Below are 21,415 nucleotides of genomic sequence, written 5' to 3' on the forward strand. Positions count from 1 at the left end.
CAAGCTGATTCCCCAGGGTCTAAAACTGGGAAACATTAGCCTTTCCTCTCAGTTCACGTCTGTGGTTTCTCCACAGTCTTGTCCCATCTCAGCACCACAGACTGCTCTAACACATCTGCCCCTACACAGCATTTTATTGCTTCCTTTCTTTCAACAGCAAAACTACACCATAGAAAACTGACTGCCAGCTTGTCTGGTGACCACATTATATGCAGTTTTCCTTGTAAAAGAAAAGTTAGAACTTGATTTTGGAGGATATGAAGGTAAACATGTGTTGGAACCAATGTTGATATGAAATGAACTTACGCATTAAAGCGAGCTCGTACCACCACTCGGCAGAAATTCCTGAATCTGTGCTCACGACCAACTATGAAAAGGGGTTTATCAAAATATGGATGATTCTCTCTCAGCTCCTCCTCCTGGACTTTCCTTTTGAAAAAAATGTAAATTATTAAGTGTTATGCATTAAAACAGGCAAAAATATCCCTTACACTTTGTTCTTTTTTTCATGTTGACTCTCAATACATTTTACTTCATACAGAGAATAGTTAACACAGAAAATGTGCACTCAGACTTTGACTGTTAAATACCTTTTCATTTCAGCTTGTTCCTTTTTTTCTTGGATCATCTTTATCTCACTGTCTTCTCTCTGTGCATTTCTGTATCTCACTGTGTTTGAGTGCTAGAAGCAAAATGATTCCTTTTAAATAAGGTCTGAGGGTTGTTGTTTTTTTTATGTTTCAGATGAAAGCAAGATATGGTATTTTACATAGAAATATTAAAATGAAAGGTCTTTATTTCCAATTGTACTGCACATCAACTCAGTCAAGCATATTGCACAGTATTTTCCATCTACAACATAAGGCTCCTTATTTTCATCAAGGTTAATTTCAGTTCTAATTTCATGCTCGAGGTTCCATCCAATCTAACTTTTAACTTTAAAAACAGAGGTTCTGTAAGCTCAGCCAATCTCTCTGAACTGGAATGAATATCATCAAAGTTACTAAGGGCAAAGACTGGGAAAGAAAAGGCTTTAGACACCCCTTAAGTTTCTCATGCCTGCTGCATGGCTGCCACGCTGCGGGGCATGCAGAACATACAGGCAGTGAATGCTGAGTGCAGGGACAGGGAGAGTGAGGGAGGATGCCATCTGAGATCATCCAGTGAAGGGTACAATCAGTATTACTATTCTGAGTTATGTGAGTCTTTGGAGCACTCATGGTGGGGTAATGCTGGGTGTTATCCTTACTACTGGACACTAACAAAGCCACATCTGCTTTAGTTACCTACAGTTTAAGTTCAACAAGACCAAGTGCTGGGTCCTGCAATTTGGCCACAACAACCCCATGGAGCACTAGAGGCTGGGGACAGAATGGCTGGAGAGCAGCCAGGCAGAAAGGTACTGATTGACAGCAGGCTGAACATGAGCCAGCAGTGTGCCCAGGTGGCCAAGGAGGCCAATGGCATCCTGGCCTGTATCAGGAATAGTGTGGCCAGCAGGACCAGGGAAGTGATTCTTCTCCTGTATGCAGTGCTGGTGAGGTCGCACCTCAAGTACTGTGTCCAGTTCTGGGCCCCTCAATTTAGGAAGGAAATTGAGGCGCTGAAGCAAGTCCAGAAAAAGGCAATGAGGCTTGTAAGGCTCTGAGTACAAGATCAGTGAGGAGTGGCTGAGGGAGCTGGGGAGAACTGGGAGAACAGGAGGCTCAGGGGAGACCTTATCGCTGTTTACAACTACCTGAAAGGAGGTTGTAGCCAGGTGGGGGTCGGGCTCTTCTCCCAAATAACTAGTGACAGGACAAGAGGACAGTCTTAAGCTGTGCCAGAGGAGATTTAGGTTGGACATTAGGAAGAAGTTCTTCACAGAAAAAGTGACTGGGCATTGGAATGGGCTACCCAGGAAGGTGGTGGATTCACCATACCTGGAGATGTTTAAGAAAAGACTAGATGTGGCACTTAATGACATGGTCTAGTTGACAAGGTGGCATTAGGTCATAGGCTGGACTTGATGATCTCAGAGGTCTTTTCCAACCTAATTGATTCTGTGATTCTGTGATTCTGTTTCTTTGAAGACTTTGATAGTTTGAATGAGAGGACTAATATTGCCCCTTGAACTTTCATCGTCACAGAGTTCCACAAAATATGGTATGAATTTGCAGAAATGAAAACGCACTTAACTGTATGAAACTACACCGCAGTGAAATTCATGATTACTATTTTCCCTTTTAGTCTTTGTCCTTTCATCTGACAGTTCTACTGCTTGAAAAATATCGCTAAACTTCCACCAGAAATTCTGAAGTGCTGTATTGCCAGCCTGAGTGATCTGTGTAATTCCAGAGTAAGCCTTTTTAAGGTGTCCTGGGTAGCAATTGTTGTGTTCCTAATGTAGTATCTACAGCTTCAGTGAATCTATCTCAGCAAGTGTTCCAAAACCAGTAAGTCTATCAGTGAAATAACCATGGCAATTATTTTGAGGATAATTCTAATGCAGTTACAGTATTTGTTATATGACTTCCTTTCAAGATTTCAAAAGATAAATTGTAAGCTACTTCATAAATAGAAATTAGTCTTACACAAGCATTTATTTGATAGTATGTAGTCTTACTTTTTACATTCCCAAAAATCAAAACCATCATTTCTATGAGGACTTACATCTTGAGTCAACGTTTCAAGAGATTTTCCTCTGCTGATTCTCTGGCTGTTGGAACCATGTCTCAGTGACCTGAAACAATAATAATCAATTTAACAATACATCTCAGGATGAAATTTTGACCTTTATAAGATGGCCATTATAAAGCACTGCTCTCCAGACACCCAATATCTCAAATTTTTATCATTTTTCTCTCGCTAACATCAGAAGCTTATATGTTCTTCAATTGTTTTCAATCTGGTCTAACATAAGCCAATTTCTTTCCTTCTGATCTTTAAACTGATAGCTTTGTAGTTGGCAAAGGGAATGACATTTGAAATAAAAAGGCATTTTTTCCATTTATACAGTACAATGAATTTCATTATGGTTACAATGAAGAATGTAGAATTCAGTTCTTTGTACAAGTAGGCAATTTTGGGTTTTCATGTCTTAAGTATTGCTCAAATTTAATTCTTTTTGTCATCTTTATTTTAAGAATAGTTTTAAAGCCATCTCTTTTGTCCATGTTTACCTGCGTTCTTGTCGTATATGATGCTGGACACTAAGTATTGACCTTTCCTTTGCTGGCTGCCCCTCAAATGATCCACTCAGCATGCGCTGTCTAGTGCAGGCCCTACAAAGAAATATAAATATGATGACAGAGAGTTTTCAGTATAAATGATAATTTCAGAGGTAGCATATTCAGAAAAGTCAGCTTTGCTTTGTGGGAACCAAGTTCTTCAATAATAACAGACAAAAATAATAAAAGAGCAATGTACTTTCCATGAAAACATGTCCAAAGCAATAGTCCTTGCTCTGCAACACAACCAGTCATCCAATGAACCTCCTTCCTGCCTTAGCAAGGACCATCTACAACTTTTTTATCCAGTTGGTTTAGAATTTATGGTCCCTCAAGAGTTCACAAAGTGTGAAAGGGCTGAAGCAATGCACTAATCCCCAGTAAAACCAGCTTCTCAGCAATAAAGAAGGGAATAGGACAAGTACAACAGCAGTTTTAGTCCCTTTCAGGGCTGTATGTACACATTTAAGACTTACAGCATAACTTTGAGTGTTCTAAATAACTGGAACCATATATGGTATGAAATGAAAAGCTGCATGTTGCTGATATCCTGCAAATGAAATGTCTGCTCTCTGTGAATGCATTCAACTTGCAGCATTTTGCTGTGTGGGTTTTCTCACTTGTTTGCTCACAGTTCATTTTGTTTTGGCAAACACATTTTACATTTTACACATTTTGGCAGAGATGAGTATTCGTTGGCTACTAAGTGTACTACAACTAAACAGAGCATGCATATCTTTATCTTGATGGCTACAATGGAATTGATTTGCTTAAGAAAAAGAGATGTTTCCACCGAAATAGCTCACGCAAATATTCTGATGCCTGAGAGATGGAATTTCAACACTGGAAACATATTTTAACATTCCAGGAATGCTTCAATTTTAAGTTTACACTGTCCAATCCTTACTGCTCATTTTGTGTTATGCAACCATCCAGAGAAACATAAGACCCAACTGGCAATATTCCATACTTTTTATTGAATAGAATCTCCTTTTTTTTAAAAAAAAAGATTAAAAAAATTATACACCATTTGAGTAACCACTCAATTTGCCAGTCTGCTGTAGGGCTTAGGTAAATGCTGGCCTTGACAGCATGGAATGAGCATGCTTGACTGCAAAAGGTGTACATGGCATGTTCTTTCCCCACTGTGACTTTGTTTTTCACTCTTCTTTTGGATATAAACACATAAATGATAGAAGTATGAATCCAAAGTGAGATCTGGAACAAAACCAAGAAGCTTAGAATGCTTATCAGTGTCATCACTGCTCGTCAGATTAGCATGTCAGAAAAAAATACATTGTGCTACAATTGTTATAAAAAGCATTAGGTTATACTACACTGAACTGAAGCATCATGACATTTAAGAAAATTACTACATGTCTTATAAAACACAGCTCATCTTAGGCAAATCATGAACATTTTAATGCCAATGGATTTTAAGCATTATATTATGGAGGATGATACCATATAACACTGTCAGAAAACAACAGAGATATCTGAATACCTGTGCAATTTTTGACTAAAAAAAGAAAAAAGCAAAAAATTATTTCCTAAAAATGGATTATATCTAAATCCATTAAAATGACAGTTCAGTTTTTCCTAGGAGAGACAATGGAAAGTTCTGTATAAAGGGTTCTCGCTGTGACAAAGAGATTAACTTATCTTTTTTTCCCCCCCTGTAAATATAAATTATTATGCTTTGCTTTTAACAGCTAGAAATTATTTTCTTGACATCAAAAAGTGACTTGCACATAAACTTTTCATATTCTTGTACACAATTACTTGAATACCAAGCTACATGAACTCTTAGTGTTCACAATAAAAGAGATTTTAAGTGCTCAAACAATAAATTCTTTACCTGACTAATGAACAAGATGGCTTATTTTATTATTAATTGTATAATACAATAGACTTAGCCCATATACTATGGGCATACTATGGCAGAACGGGCATGCATAAAGAGTAACTAACACCTGTAGAAAGACTTAGTATTGTTTATGATCTCTAAATTAGATTACTAAATCCATATTTAGAATTTACATCCATTGCCTTATTTTCAATACCTCTGGAAGCCCTGCAGCTCCTACTGAAGTGAACAGAGAAATAAGGAAATGCCAGTTGTATAGCAGAGAGATCAGAAATTTTTATCAAGTAATTGCAAAGAAATTTTTTTGTATTTCTAGAGAAAAAGATGCTGTCCTGAAAAGGCCATGGCTCCTTTTGACAGTCTCTCTCTGAGCATTCTCCACTTCATGGGAATGATTGCCTTAATCTTCCTTGTATTTCCAGATACTTTGTTATACTTTTTTATACTTTTGACTCAGAATCTGGATATTTTTCAGCTGCTTAGACACCTAGAGTTGCAGATCTTTGGGACTTTTGAAAAAGAAGGCAAGTGCCATGAAGTTTTCAGAATGGCATGGTTGCCAATTTAAAAGTCTGCAGCAGGATTTGCGTTCTCATTGCAGACGTACACTTACGTACTCACTCTCAGTGCCTCCATGTGATCCGTGTGTCCAGGCTTCCCTCATAACCAACAGAGATGTAGGACTCAATTAATTTGGTTGTACAGAGGTGTCCAGCACCACCTGCCATGCCTTGGAGTATCTTGCCTTGCTTCCAGCTGCTGCTCCATCAGGGTACAAGGTACAATAGTCCTATGAATTTCTGTATTACCTCTGTCTTTATGTCTTTGACATCCTCTGGCATCTCATACAGTACTGTATGTCCCTATGTGGACAACTTCATTGAATGCTTGGTCAATTAATCTAATGAATTATGTTCTGAAAGTATTAAAGTAACCATAAAGTGGGCATCTAAAGACAAAGCAGTCAGCTAAAGATCTCACTGGGTTCCACTATTTTTATTGCAGAACTTGGAACAGAGTCCAGCAGCTGCCAACTACATGCTCCAAATCTTCCTTGAAAAGCGCAAATACAACAAAATATCCTGAAAGAGAAAATGCAATTTTTTGGTTATTAGAAAGCAGCTGAAGATTACACAGAACAATATACTACTGGGATACCACATAGTTTGTGCCACATAGTTTGTATTACCTGTAACCTGTTAGGAGGTCCAAACTTCTGAAGTTCTTCAAACTATTTCCTGCTTTGGGATCCCTGAAAAATAAGTAGTGAACAGTGTTCAAGCAACAGTCTTTGACCTAATATAAAATGTTAAATGTTTTGATCAATACTTTAAAATACTATACCTTTAATCAGTATTCCGAGGTCTCTTGGAGAAGGTATGCATATGGCTCATGCTTGGACTTCTTAGTCAGGCATCCTTTCTTCAACAAGTGTTTACTCATCTTTTATTCTACTAGAACACCAATTTGGGTTTTTTCTTCGTTATTTGAACGAGTGAGTACTTATGTAGTAACTGTAGCAACTGCATAAATTACTGTGTGCTTTTGTTCTTGTTCTCTCTGAAATGTGCTCAAACTGAAGTCTTAGCAGTGTGGTACCCTGCAGCACAACACTCAGTTATCATCCTCATTCAGCACTGTTTCCACTCTCTATGACTCTCTAACCTTACTAAATCTTTCTCTGCTCTCATTATAATTCCATCTAACTTGGAATATATGTTTGTATATGTGCCAATTTAAGATTTATGGGGAATCCACCTGATAGATGTTGTAGTGTTTCTTTCATTTATAAATTTAATTCAATAAGGTACTTTTTGAATAGCAAGCAAAATGCACATTTTCACCATAGCTATACTACTGTTCTTTTTTTAAAGAAATATGAATTTGGCTGGTAAAATAAAATGGATTATTAATGCAACTTGTATAATCTATGATTTTTCTTTTCCATGTTTTTTCTTGTTTCCTTCCATATGCTACTAAAGAAAAACCAGTCACATCTTTAGTGTCTGCTCAGCCAGATGAGCTATGGTAGCAGAGTTTTTTCTTTAGCAATTTTTTACTCTGATTGCCATTCTTGCCTTGCTGTTTCAGCTTCTCCTCTCACAGATATTAGTATAATAACAATTTGGATTGGATTGTAGAAGAATTAATAAAAGCAATATAGAAGAAGAAACCTCAAGTGACCATCCAGTCTATCACCTCTCTCAAAATGGGATCAACGATAGCTACATTATTTGGGGCTAATGTTTGTTTAACTTCTTTTTCCATACCTGCAGTGTTGGAGACTCCATAGTCCAATAACTCTACTTCACAACTGTGCTTTGCGCTGATCCATAACATGGTGGTCAGTTGGCACAACCCCCATGGAACAGAGTAACTTCTTACCAATGGATATGTGCATTCCAGAATTTCCTTTTTTTGTCTTTGCATTAGGTAGGTGAAATCCAATCATGCCATATGCTTGTAGATATTGAGGAAGGTGGACTAAGTCTGGATTTTGCGCCTGACAACAACTAACATCAAATTATCTGGAACATTTGTTCTGAGAAATGCATGGTATCAAACCCTCAAAGTTATGAAGAAAGAAATCATACTCTTAAGAGGGAAAACATAAAATATATGCCAAGAAATTTGTTGCAAATGATTCAGAACTAAGTCACTTATTTAATGCAGGTAAATTTCTAATAAAGAATAGTATGTCTTCTAGGATCATAGAATCATAGAATCATTTAGGCTAGAAATGATATTAAAGATCAAGTTCAACTGTTAACCCAGTATTGCCAAGTCCACCACTAAAGCATGGCCCTAAGTGTCTTTTAAATACCTCCAGAGATGGCGACTCAACCACCTCCCTGGGCAGCCTATTACAGTGCTTGACCACCCTTTCCATGAAGACTTTTTTCCTAACATCCAGTCTAAACCTCCCCTGGTGCAACTTGAGGCCATTTCCTTTTGTCCAGTCACTTGTTGCCTGGTATAAGAGACTGAACCCCACTTCAGTACAATGTTCTGGCAGTTGTAGAGAATGATAAGGTCTCCTCTCGGCCTCCTTTTCTCCAGTTGAAACATCCCTAGTTCCCTCAGCTGCTCCTCATAAGACTTGTGCTCCAGAGCCTTCACCAGCTCCGCTGCCCTTTTCTGGACATGCTCCAGCACCTCAATGTCTTTCTTGTCATGAGGGGGCTAAAGCTGAACACAGGTTTCAAGGTGTGGCCTCACCAGTGCTGAGTACAGGGGGACAATCACTTCCCTGATCCTTCTGGCCACACTACTTCTCATACAATCCAGGATGCCACTGGTTTTTTGTCTGCCTGGACATAATGCTGGCTGTCAACCAGCACCCCTATGTCCTTTTCTGCTGGCAGCTTTCCAGCCACTCTGCCCCCAAACTGTAGCACTGCATGGGGTTGTTGTGACCCAAGTGCAGGACCCAGCACTTTGTCTTATGGAACTGTTGCCCTCAGCCCATCAATCCATCCTATCCATATCTCTCCACTGAGCCTTCCTGCCTTCCGGCAGATCAACACTCCTGCCCAAGTTGGTGTCATCAGTAAACTTACTGAGGTTGCACTTGATCCTCTTATCCAGGTTATTGATAAAGATATTGAACAAGGCTGGCCCCAATACTGAGCCCTGGGGAACACCACTGCTGACCAGCTGCCAGCTGGATGTAACTCCGTTCACTATCACTCTCTGGGCCCAGCCATCCAGACAGATTTCACCTAGTGAAGAGTGCGCCCATCCATACCATGGGAAGCCAGTTCCTTCAGGAGAATGTTGTGGGAAATGATGCCAAAGGATTTACTAAAGTCCAGGCAGACAACATCCACAGCCTCACCCTCATCTACAAAGTGGGTTACCTTGTCATAGAAGGAGATCAGGTTGGTCAAGCAGGACCTGCCTTTCACAAACACATGCTGGCTCGGGCTGATCCCTTGTTATTCTGTATGTCCTGCATGATGGCACTGATGATGATCTGCTCCATGATCTTCCACAAGGTCAGGCTAACAAGCCTGTAGTTCCCTGGATACTCCTTCTGGCCCTTCTTGTAGAACCAGACCAGGTGGAAGATGCAGAGTTGAGCTGACCCAGGGTAAACAAGACCTGGTCTGATCCAGGGTTAGCAACTGGGCAGCTGGAACACATGGCCTACAAAGTTCCCCTCTGACCAAATTCCTGTGATAAACTAATGAAAATGTTTGCTCAGTGTCTTGTGAAAGGTGTTTATACATTAGTGTTCAGAGAGATTTTATTCAGAGATAAACTTTATAACTTTCCTAGAAGCACAGAGAACCTTGTTTCTTGCTCATTCAGAAAAAAAAACAAACCACTGTATTTTGAAGAAATACTTGTAGGAACAAAGTCTGAATTAACTTCTAGCGTATTAGCTGTGCTGGTTTAAAGGTAAACCGGCAGGAGAAATGAACTCAGCTCAAAGGAGAGATTATAAGTCAGAATAACAATTTAATAATATAATACAATAAATACGATTATACAGACAAACAGTTGTTTTTAACTCACAAAACCCAAACATATAACCCACCACCCTGGGGCATGAACAAAGTGGTGTTCATTGGGCCCCCTGAGTCCAAAGCAAAAGGAGAGGGGAAAACCTGTTGGTGAGAGTGCTGTTGCAGTCTGGTCAAGAGTGGTGATTGCAGTCCAGTCGAGAGTGATGGTTGCAGTCTGGTTGAGAGTGGTGGTCTGCAGTCTTCCTCTGGATCCCATGAGTGGTTAAAAAAGTCCCAAGACTCCAAGATTATATATCCTCCAGTTCAGGCAGGAATGCCCAGTAGCTCCCTCAGGGTGGGGAGTTCCACAATGGGTGTGAGGACAGGAGCATCCTCCTATCTCACAGGCCTCTTAGCACCCAGTTTATAGCCTGAGGAGTCAGGCTGTGCTCTGGGCAGATGGTGTAAATGGTCTATTGATAACAGTTTCTGGGAAATGGCATGGAAGGCTATAGAATACACAGTTTTGGGTTGCACCCATCCAGTGATGAACTGGTCCCAGCTGTTCTAACTAGGACATTAGCAAATTAGTAGAATGGAATACTTAATTCAAGCAATTCTTTCTCTCCCTCCTTCTTCCCCCCACCCCTAATGCACTCATGGTAGTCTCAGTTTCAAACATAAGATAAATGCACTTCACTCAATTAGGTGTTCGTGAAACTTAAGATTCCACTTAAGCATGAGTTATGTTATTCCCTCAGGCCCAGGAAACACATCAGGCAAACCTTATCTACAACAGTGAAAATCCTATTGCACACCCTTAGCATCAGTTTGCAGTTTGACTATAGCATCAGCTGTAATGAAAAGCAAATAAAAAGGTTAGAGTATAGACAGTTAGAACAACTTTTTTAGAACAAAGATGCAAACCATTGGTAAAAGTACTCAGGACAGTAGTTACTACATCCTTAACTTGGTTCCCATGCCTAATTGCACAAAGACCTCAAGGAGGCCAGGGGAAGATTAGTTTCAAAACAAGGATATTCAGAAACTAGGTAGTTCCCCTGAAGTGCAGCAAGAAAGCTTCAGGAGAACAGACCCAAGACCTGCATTTTGCTGCTGTAACACTGAGACACCTAGGATTGAATGTATGAACTGTCTCTCTGGGTGGTCAGGGCTATTCATGTCCTTCTTCCTCTTCTTGGGGGAGAAGTCAAACTGCAGTTCATCATACAAAGGGAAAAACAAGGTTTGCATAGAGAAAGATGCATAAGAGAGACATAGAGGTATCTTTGTGTAATGCATAGTACAGTTGGTTATATTGAAACATTCACAATTTGACTAAAATATAAATTGACAAGGTTTAAAAAATAGAGGGGAAAAGGTCAGAGGTGGACTTAAGCTAGAACAGACTTAAATTCTCTTTCAGTGCAGCAATTTTGTCAAGCTGAAGTTGCCCATGGGTGGTTTTACTGTGTAGAGGCATTGCTTTAGATAAATGCTCCTTAATTCAGGTAGACAAAAATTAAGAAGATGATAGAAGCAATCTTTTCTGAAGGGACATCCTGATTTATCTCTTATTGTTCTTGGCATAAATGCCATTTGTTCTTTTCTCAGATATTCTGAATAGCTGAGAGTAACCTAATTTTATGAAGGAGTTTATGTAATTTACAACTATAGCAAAAATTAGAAAAAGTCTTGAGGGTTTGAATTTTCCCGTGTTACTTAAACTGAATCTAAAATTTCAGATGTAAATCTTATCACTTCCTCTGTTTGTAAAACTCACCTGCATCAACAGTGGCAACACTGTCATCAACATGGAAACACTGTCAGTGCTCAGGACCAGTCAGACCCTCACTGGCAATGCTCTCTATCAGCATGCCCACCAGATATGCCACGAACACAGTTTTTTTATGCTGAAACAGATGCATTGTAAATGTCATAGATCAGAACTTATTTAACAATTTTGAGGCAAACCCAAGGAACAATAAACACTATTTGTTCCTTTTGCTCAGGAGGAGAATAAGACTGCTTCTTTGTAAATGACTTACAAGCATCCCAAGAAAGCATTAGAGGGCACGTGATCCCACGTTTTTCTTACTTCACACAAGTTCCCCCCTTTCTCTGTGTTTCTCAAAGTTCATTGCTGATGAACCAGGAAATAGATGAGAAAGAGCAGTAAATGCAGATTAAATTAATAGATTAAATAGATTAATTAAAAATAAAATAATAGATTAGTAAATGAAAACTTTCTTCTTCTTCCTCAGAAACTTTTCTTCAGAGGAATTTGGGTGAATTGGTGAGAAGTCCTTCTAGACACAAGATTTTGGCAGAAGTCATGATCTGTAGGACCAAGTGGAATTCAGTAGGCTTGAAACTGGAAGGACTGATTTCTGATCCTGTCCTGGTATGTCTGAGAAATTAGTGAAATCCAAACAATGGTTTGCTTAGATTCTCCTCCCATTCTGTTTCAGATTTATCCTGAAAAGGGGAAAAATCTATGCTGATGGGAGAATTCATCAGAATTCTTAATTTCAATTTTGCAGAACTTAGGTTTTTTTCTTCTGTCTAAGAAAGAATGGAGCCCCTACAGATGTAATTAAAAAAATTAAATATATAAAAGTAGGATATTTTCTTCATCTACATTTTTTCTCTGTGGTATAGTATAAGAAACACACCAAAAAACCTGACATTTGTGTAACCCTGGAGATGTCAATAGCATTTCACAGTTCTCGTATAACACAGAATTTCATTAAAAATGTTTTACTGAAATGATGCCAGGACGCTTGTATCTAAAACCATATTTTAAAAAGTTTTTTTATTAATCTATCTGTAACAGTTATGCCTGTAAAATCAAGGAACAATCCCATAACTGAAAAAAAAGGCTTACAAATAGAGCTCTAAGATTTGTTAAAATTGAATACTTATAGTACTTCATTTACATTTATGAACAATATCTTTATACTGAAAATTCATTTGAATTAGTAATTTTATGTTTTCATTACATGGATTTAAAGATAAAAAAAGTTTCACATTAATTGCTATAGTTTTCCCTGTTCTGTATTCTGATAGAGCATTAAAAAGAACTAATACTTCTCAAATGGCATGGATTCAAGAAACTTCATAATTCAGAAATCACACTGAACTTCTAGTTCACTGCTCCTCACAAAACACTGCCTCACTTAATCTACACTTTTCAGCAAAGTTATTCCTGTTTATACTGTGTGCTTACCTGGGACCTCTCATTGACAATACTCTGGAGATGCATCTGCTTTGCTGATAATTTAAATATAAAAAGAATGATCTATTAAGTGTTGGTATTGCTAATGCACCTTATACCAAGAACAGCCATTTTAATGTAAAACCAACAGTAGCATGAAAAACTGCACCATGGTGTTACCTATATGATAACTTCAGACATGGGCCTTGGAGACTCAGACTGGCATTATTCACTTATGGTACTGAGTACTTACTTGATATAGAATACCAAAAGGAGTGATCATTATTAAAACATTCAGGAAATCCTTCTTCAGAAGTCACAGTTCTGAAATCTTCTTTATCCATTTGGTACTTGGAGTATCATTGGCTGTAGTCTACGCTTTCTAGTGTGCAATCCCTGTGAACGTTTATGTGCATATACTTGCCAGATCCAGGCTAGAATTCTTTAGGCAAAATAACATCACTTATGAAAGGGCATGTTTTAGTTAATTTAGAAGGAAGAAATGAAATGAGCTGAAACGTGATCTTTCTGCGTGACACAGAATTCAAATACATACCAAAGAAGAACAATCTCTCTCTTATTTCTGTTTAAACATATAATATAGCCAGAGAAAAGAGCAATTTATTTTTGATAATGAAAGCAATAGATGTACTACAAAGGGATACACTATTAATACTATACATCCAGTAACATTTGTGAAAAACAAGGTTATGAGAAATCAGACGACAGTCAAAACAATACCAAATCACATCTGACTCTTACCTTAGAATTTTATTGATTGCCGTCTCTTTTTCCAGAAGATTTCTTGCTCTGATGCTGAAAACAGATTTACGGAGCTATAAAATTAAGAAAAAGACAGCGTACTTTTTAATTGTCATAAAATATAGCGTGTATGTGACAGACCAATGAAACATTATGATGTTGAGTGCATGTAAAATTAAAGACATAAGGTTCTCTATGATAAAGTTATTTTTCACAGTCTGCATCATGGGTGTTCTCTTCCAGGAAAAGGATGGCAGAAAAACTAAAAATGTTTACACAGAGCAAATTCCTTGAGGAATACCTAAGATCCTAGCCTCATCTTGCAGCTTTTGGCCTCTCTACCCCAATCCTGAGGTAGTTCTGTGTAGAAAGAAGCAGATAGTTTTGTTGACTAGCACAAATGTTATTTCCTTTATTACACATTTCTTCTCCAGTTGACCAAGTCATGCCTTTTTGCTACTCATTCTCCACTTTGGATTTTGACTAGGCTGGATTGTACTCTGGAGATGCCTTGACTATACAAAAGAGCCAGCTAACAAAGCTTAGATATATAATTTAAGTGCATAGAACTAGATAAGATGAAAGTAGGCCCCTTTTTTCCCCCACAGATGTAGAGTAAAAAAGCGTGGTGAGCAAAATGTGCTTGTGCTTGCCTCTGGTCATGAACAGTGTTTCGGGTATATTCTTGTGAACAGGACTTCCTGAATGGGAAATGGAAGGACATGAAAAAAGGACATTAAAGATACATGAAAAAACAAACATGCACTTACTAAGCAAGTGATTAACAAATATGGCAACTCAGGGAACAAATAACAGCTGAAGAATTTAGGTCAGGAATTACACCTGTGATGAACAGAAAGCCCCTGGCACCTTGTAAGACTTAAATCTGTCAACTGTTTGGAGATTGTTATCGTGAAGAAAATGGTTGAGAGAGATTTGGAAACTCCTAGCAATGTTTGCCCTGTTTTTGATCAATCTGAAATGGAATCTAAGCACATTACTTTAAATCTTCTTTACATGTTTCTAAAACACTGCCTCCAGTCATTTGACAAATAATTTTTCTAGAACTTCTCTCAAGACTCGGATTGACTCTGAGTCACAGTTAGATATCTTACTTTGAAGAGAAACAGAAGCCTAGAAAATACCTAAACTTTCAAATTGTACCGGCTGTACTTAATAAAATGGCTACTGCTTTTAACCCACACCTGCAAGCTACAATCTCATTCCTACCCCTTGTCTTCTCAAGCATGGTTCCTTTAACCTTTTTCATGCTCTAACCCATCTCTGTACAGCCTGTGGAAGTAAGAACACGGATTATTTGAAAACACCCCTATTTTGAGAATCTGCGGCTTCCTTAAAAAACCTGCAACTTGAAAACTGAAAATACTTGAGAAGGTAGTTTGGAAAATAAAGTATTGGATTTTCAATTAAGATTAAAAAATTAGTAATAGGCTTGTTGAATGTAAACAAAAAATGATTCCATTCCCTGGATATGGTTCCCATAAATATAAATTGAAAATCAATGTATGAGATATACCTGTTGAGGAATATATTTAGTGCAGGTAGCTCAGTGTGAAGCTGCAGATTGAGCTCTGTCTGGGTGATGAGAGCCCAAGGCAAGACGCTGTGAACTGTTGACCCTTTGCCTAACAAAGGGCACAGGGAGCCCTTCCAGGGGACCAGACACTCAGCGACATAGCAGGAGCTGATGACCCCCAGACTTTTCTGTTCTTAGACTGTTAGGGTATAAGCGCCCAAGGGTCCCTTTGTTGAAGATTCCTCCTCAGAGACACCAACATGAGCTGTTATTTTGTTATTTAGTTATTACACCGTCATTAAATTATTTTAAGGATCTGTATGTCTGAGACTCTGCTATGGGAAACCTGGGGTCAAGGTGGTCAGGAAACCTGGTCTGACTGTGAGTGTGGGGGGTGTAGCTGTGAAGGGGCCTCGGTCCCAGCTCAGATGGTGCCAGAGTCTGACTGCCAGAGTGGCTCCTGGATGGTCAGACAGGGAAGTTTCCTTAAGGTACCATTATAATAAATATTGTGTAGGTATAAATATTTCATATACTGAAACATACTTGTGTAGGTTTTAACTCATTTGCAGTATCTCAACACAGGTTTAGTGGATTTATAACCAAGGTACTTTATTATGGATTTGGATATAACTAACAGTGCTGAAAGCACTAGCAACTCTTTCACATATTTTTTTTCTTCTAATGTCAGTGAAATTAATGTCAGTGGAATCCCATAAAAATGTTTTTGCCCACTTGAGGATTGCAGAAAGAAGCCTCCAAACCACAGGAGTATCTATTTTACAAGATACTACATAATAATTCTTTTAGGGCTCAACTAGGAACATCAAACTTATGGGAATAAGAAAAGTGGAAAACCAGCAGTTTTGTTTCAGTTGGTTTTTCCTGTTATAAATAATTGCTTTAGAATAATTGCAATTACATTAAATATCAGAGAAAAAATGTGTGCTGCCTACTAATGTGTTATGTCCATTTATTTCTAATAAAAATTCTTGTTAACATCTTGGAAATCAAAAAGATTTTAAAAACAGGAAGCATTAATTTCCTTCCCAATTTCCAGTTTTTGCTCATCTGATTTTGGCAAAAAAGCTGAGTCAAATACATTTTCCTGAAATTGTCTACAGTTCCCTATCTGGCATAGGCCACTTTTCAGTGTATAAAGTAGGTGACAAAACACCTTGGCATTAAAGCTTGTGGCCCAAGCAAGGTTGTCAGCAAGGGAACATGTCCTAGAAAAGCAGAAGTGAGGAGTCTACATATTTTCAGACTCCAAAAGGATGTTGAGCACTTGAACTGATTCACTTAGTGCTTCCCCAAGCCAAGCATTAAACCACTTAGTGCCAGCAAGGAAAAAAGAACACCTCAAGAAAAGGTGCTGTCAGGTCTAGGGCAAGGGCTACTTACATACTATCGGGAACTGCCGAATCCGCCCTCTAGGTAGCAAGACTAACAAAGAAGGAAATAGTGCTGTATATTTTGCATAAAAGTATAGCACTAAATCTCTTTCATGCCTCAGCTGGAAATGGCTTGACTCCCTTTTTCTGTTTTCTTCAATGAACAAGCTTAGTTGTCTGCTGCAAGAATAGTGCCGCACTCCTGTATGTGGCCGCCACATAGCCAGAGGTGCATAATCCACAGAGCCAGAGAGATGAAGAGAAGCAATAGGAAGGAGCCCGTGTCTGGAGACACTGAGATGGGAAAGAAAAGACTGGGTTCTAGTTCATACACCCAAAGCTGTTCATGAATTTTATTCAGTGATGCTTGAACAAATAATCACAGAATCACAGAATACGCTGAGTTGGAGGGGACCCACAAGGATCATTGACTCCAACTCCTGGCCCTGCACAGGACAGCCCAAAAATCACACCACGTGCCTGAGAGCATTTTCCAAATGCTTCTTGAACTCTGTCAGGCTTGGTGCTGTGACCACTTCCCTGGGAAGTCTGTTCCAGTGCCCAGTCATCTTCTGGGTGAAAAACCTTTCCCTAATATCCAACCTAAACCTCCCCTGACACAACTTCAGGTCATTCTCTCAGGTCCTGTCACTGGTCACCAGAAAGAAGAGATCAGTGCCTTCCCCTCCTCTTCCTCTCACGAGGAAGTTGTAGACTGCAATGAGGTGTCCCTTCAGTCTGCTCTTCTCCAGGCTGAACAGACCAAGTGACTGCAGCTGGTACTCATACGGCTTCCCCTCTATGCCTAAGAAGTCATGAGAATGGAGAAAGGCATCAGAACACAGGGTGTTACACCACGTTATTTGGGCAGAGTGCATTTACTTTTGCTGCACTTTTTTTCACAACTAGCTGTGAAATTTGCACCCAAAGCACCTCAAGGACATCCTTGAGCACCAACCTTGGTCCATACCTAATGGACTGTGGCTTAGGTGAAGTTTTGAAGGTTTGTTACCATCCTGTTTGCCTTATGATTTTTGAAGCTAATGGTCCTCATTTCTCTTTAGGATTCAGGAGCCCTTCCTTCAAAAGAACCCTGGTGAATTTAACTTGAGTTTAAAATATCCAGAAGCAGCAATACAAGACAATATTTTTAGAGAAGCACAACTGATCCATTTCTCATATTTAAAGGAGTCAGCAGTCAGTCAAATAGCAACACATATGTCAATATTCATGCTGAAGAAAATCAAACAATACTATAGATTTTTAAAATATGTATCCTTACTTCTATATTAGATAAATAAATTAAACTGTTCCCCATTTAATTTTCCAAATTTACATAGCACACCAGGCAAGTGCAATGGAACTGTACAAATGGAAAATGTGGACGATGATCAGTATTTTGTTTAATAATGTCTAGATGCCACATGCTGGTGTAGAATGAGGCTGGCAATTAAAACTTGTGATACCTGCCGAGTTCTTGAATTTTACAGAGGAAATTATGAGCAGTGTTAATGTATAAAAGACATTACTCAATCAGATGATGTGGAATTAAATAAATACAGTATACTCTGCTGAGGTTATTTGAGGGATATCTGTTTAGCCTGCTGGGTTTTTTTATTACAGACTGTGCTGTACTGCGAGGACACCCTCAGTGTATCTTTATTAGCCTTTCTTTCTTTCTTTCTTTATGTACTTCTTTATGTAACCTATAAGTACACTCAGTGCAGAAATAACAGTGCCATACAGCTTTCTGCTATAGAGCATTATTTTTTAGCATATGACACTGTCCTGAAACCACCTAACAGCATCTGATTACTTTTAGACATGTTTTCAGCAACACATTTTAAAGAACTCTTGCAGGTTACTTTAAACTGTAAGGAATCACTGTGGCAGATCAGCAAATTACCAGTAGTATTTCCTGGATGAAAGGTGTTAGATGGAAAGTATGTGCTTCTATGAAACCATGAATAAAGTTCATGTCTTGGTTTCCACACTCCTTTATTTGCACACACATGCCCGTAGATAGAGAATTAGGAAATCTGCAGGTAGTGCTTCTCTTCCAGAAGTGCTGGCACCCTTCTCTGCTGCTGACTTCCAGGCACAAAAAATTACTCAGTCAAGTCAGTGTGAACTTGGTCTGAACACTACACCCTATGAAATCCCATTTGTCAACAAGGACAAAGCAATAAACCACAGTAAGTGTTGTAAAAAGAGCTAAATCACAGAACGTTGCTCTGCAAGTGCCACCCACTGCTTTGAAAAGGTACTGCAGATATTTTCAATGATAGTTTTTATTTAGTATCATGTTTAAAAAATCCAGGCTTTCTACCCTGGAATAAGAAGATCCTTGGCACAAGATTAAAAGCAAAGCAACACAGGAACCTCTGTGAAGTGTCAGGCAATGACTGCGGACCAGTCCTACAGCCTAGATGTACTGACTGGCACAGTACTGCTGACTTCAGAGCAATCTATCCCAATTTATACCAGCTAAGTTTTAAAGTTTTAAAGTTTTGAGAAATGTTATTCATTGTCAAGGTTTTGATGTATTTTTCTAGCAAGACGTTTGCACTGCACAAACCCCAGTAAACACTACATAAAGCAATTATTTTCAAATCGAACTTGCTAAAGAATTGTATGCTATCAACAGGTAAAATCTGTGGTGATGTAGTGTATCATTTTTGTATCAGACTACTTCAGAGTTGGTAGAAGAGACAAGCGTTGGTGAGTATTCTGCAATACAAGGTGAGACAAGGTCATAAGTAAATAATGAGATAGAAATACCTGAAATGTTTGCTTGACAATGGGAAAAAAAAGCGCAGTGCGTGTAATATGTTTTTCTAAGTCAGTTACTTAAGTGCTATATGAAAATTAGGAATCTTAGCTTAGTGCTGTTGCTAGTAATCTTTTATAGACAACTGCAGGACCATACAGGAATAGTCTACTGTGCCATGCCAGAAATTCCAAGCAAGGAAAAAAAATCATCCAAAGCTTCTGTTTCAAATCGTGATTTGTTGTATGTCAATAGATGGTTTATGTAGACTTGCAGAATGAACAGATTGTTAGGTATTATAATGTTATTTAAATATGTACAGCTTCTAGGGAAAATATGACGAGTCAGTACAATAAGTAATATATTAGAATGACTTTTAAGGAAAAGCAAGGAAATATTTGGTAAGAATCCATTCAAAGATTTAGCATTCCATCAAATATAGGATATTCTTGGCCCACAGGATTTTGCTGTGTAGCTTCTCAAATGCAAATAGTATTATGTGTTCAACAACATTCTGCCTATGCATCTTAGGTTTGAAGAGACTGGACTCTTTCAAAACGAATGTGACAAAAGTCACATGAAGAATGACAGAAGGGCAGACTGCAAGTTTTTGGTAGATGCCTAACAAAATGTTCACAAGAATTTAAGCAGGTTAAGTGACTAAATCCTATAGGTAGTGTGGAATTTCTTAAGCTCTTTTGAAAACTTTGGTTAATGCCTACAGAATCATAAAGGATGCAATTACAAGGGGTGTCTAGAGATCACCTAATCTCTCAAAGTAGAACTAACTATTTTCTGTTGGACTGTGAAAATCTGGCCCTTTGTGAGGTTGTCCTATAAAAGAAACAGGCTTACTAAACAGTCAAGAAAGTGGTCTAGCTTTAGGTAAGTGCCACAAGGACTCAAAGGCTGTCCCTTTGGATCAGATGTCTAGAATGAGAAGTGGGCATAATCTCCTTAAATCTTGGGAGTCACTGACCTGAAATAGCCTTAATTCATTTTCTAGACCTTGATTGCTGCCTCTCTCTTAAGGAAAGCAATGTTCTTCTAATTAGCTGACTACTGGTCTGGAAAATCTACATGTCCTTTCATAACCAAGAACCTTTTTCAATTAAGTCTGAAAATGTGGACAAGGATAATATTAGCATACTCATAAAACCTCCAAAGACTTAAAGAGGATGATAACAGTCCATCTCAGACACATCTCAGGGGAGCAGCTCTGGGGAGGGAGAAGAATCCCTCTCTTTTATGTCTTGTAATAATATGCTTGGGTTTTTTTCCCTTTAGTATACTTGAGTTTTTAACTTTCAGAGGTTTAATGGTAGATTTTTCACAAAAAAATAGATTGTTTTGGCTTGGAAGGGACCTTTAAACGTCATCTAGTCCAACCCTCCTGCCATGAGCAGCAACGTTGTCGACTAGATCAGGTTGCTCAGAGCCCCATTCAACCTGACAACGAATGTTTTCAAGGATGGGGAAATCACCACTTCTCTGGGCAACCTGTTCCAGTGTTTTACCACTGTCGTAATACAAAATTTCTTCTTTATATCTGGTATGAATCTACCCTCATTTAGTTTAAAATCATTAACCCTTGTCCTACTGCTACGGGCCCTTGTAAAAAAAAGTCTGTCCTCATCTTATAAGCCCCCTTTAACTACTGAAAAGCTGCTGTAAAGTTTCCCCAGAATCTTCTCCAGGATGAAAACCCCTGACTCTTTCATCTTGTTCTCATAGGAGAGGCAATCCATCCCTCTGCTTATTTTGGCAAATGCAACCTTGTTTTCTATCTTTACTCAATGCAGAAGCCAGGGAGACCCCGTGAAAAGCTAGTAAAGAAGGCTGGATAGATTACTTATGGCAGCCAACAGCAGGGTGGAACTGAGGACTCCTGGCCAGGCTGACAAGGGGTTTTCATTTATTCTGCTGGGTGCACAGTGATGGAGGAGAAGGCTCCATTCCACATCTAGGGCTAAGGATCTTGAGGCTCTAGGGAAGAAGGGACTGTCGGGCTGGGCTGGACTGGGAATGGAAGATATGGACAGGGATTTTCAAGCAGGAAGTAAGGAAGAACATTACTCCAGGTTGTACAAGCACATGCATATAATTCTGTTCACTAGAAAGAAGCGATCATGACTAGGGTTGTTAACCAGTTCTTGTGAATGAGTTCTCTGAATCGGTGGTAGAGACTGAAGGGCCTGGAGATGGAGA

General features: G+C 38.8%; 1 protein-coding gene and 1 long non-coding RNA gene across 6 annotated transcripts in view; both read right to left on the reverse strand.

Moving 5' to 3' along the window:
• NALCN (sodium leak channel, non-selective) overlaps positions 1 to 21,415 on the reverse strand; it is a 225,406-nt gene that overhangs the window by 35,144 nt on the left and 168,847 nt on the right. For all 5 annotated transcript variants that reach the window (XM_039389441.1, XM_039389448.1, XM_027730766.2 and 2 more), the window contains 5 exons: positions 13,507 to 13,580; positions 3,162 to 3,263; positions 2,653 to 2,722; positions 591 to 682; positions 307 to 429 (listed from right to left, as the gene is read on the reverse strand). In XM_039389441.1, the coding sequence (XP_039245375.1) occupies positions 307 to 429; positions 591 to 682; positions 2,653 to 2,722; positions 3,162 to 3,263; positions 13,507 to 13,580 (461 nt within the window). The remainder of the gene's footprint in view (positions 1 to 306; positions 430 to 590; positions 683 to 2,652; positions 2,723 to 3,161; positions 3,264 to 13,506; positions 13,581 to 21,415) is intronic.
• LOC120324855 lies at positions 5,010 to 6,941 on the reverse strand. The gene is made up of 3 exons (XR_005566518.1): positions 6,421 to 6,941; positions 6,266 to 6,328; positions 5,010 to 6,158 (listed from the first exon to the last, which is right to left on the reverse strand). It is a non-coding gene; the product is annotated as an uncharacterized LOC120324855 (long non-coding RNA).

This window comes from Pipra filicauda, unplaced genomic scaffold (genome assembly GCF_003945595.2).
Source record: "Pipra filicauda isolate LSUMZ 115617 unplaced genomic scaffold, ASM394559v2 scaffold125_size2111803_pilon, whole genome shotgun sequence".
NCBI classification, from domain to species: Eukaryota; Metazoa; Chordata; class Aves; order Passeriformes; family Pipridae; genus Pipra; species Pipra filicauda.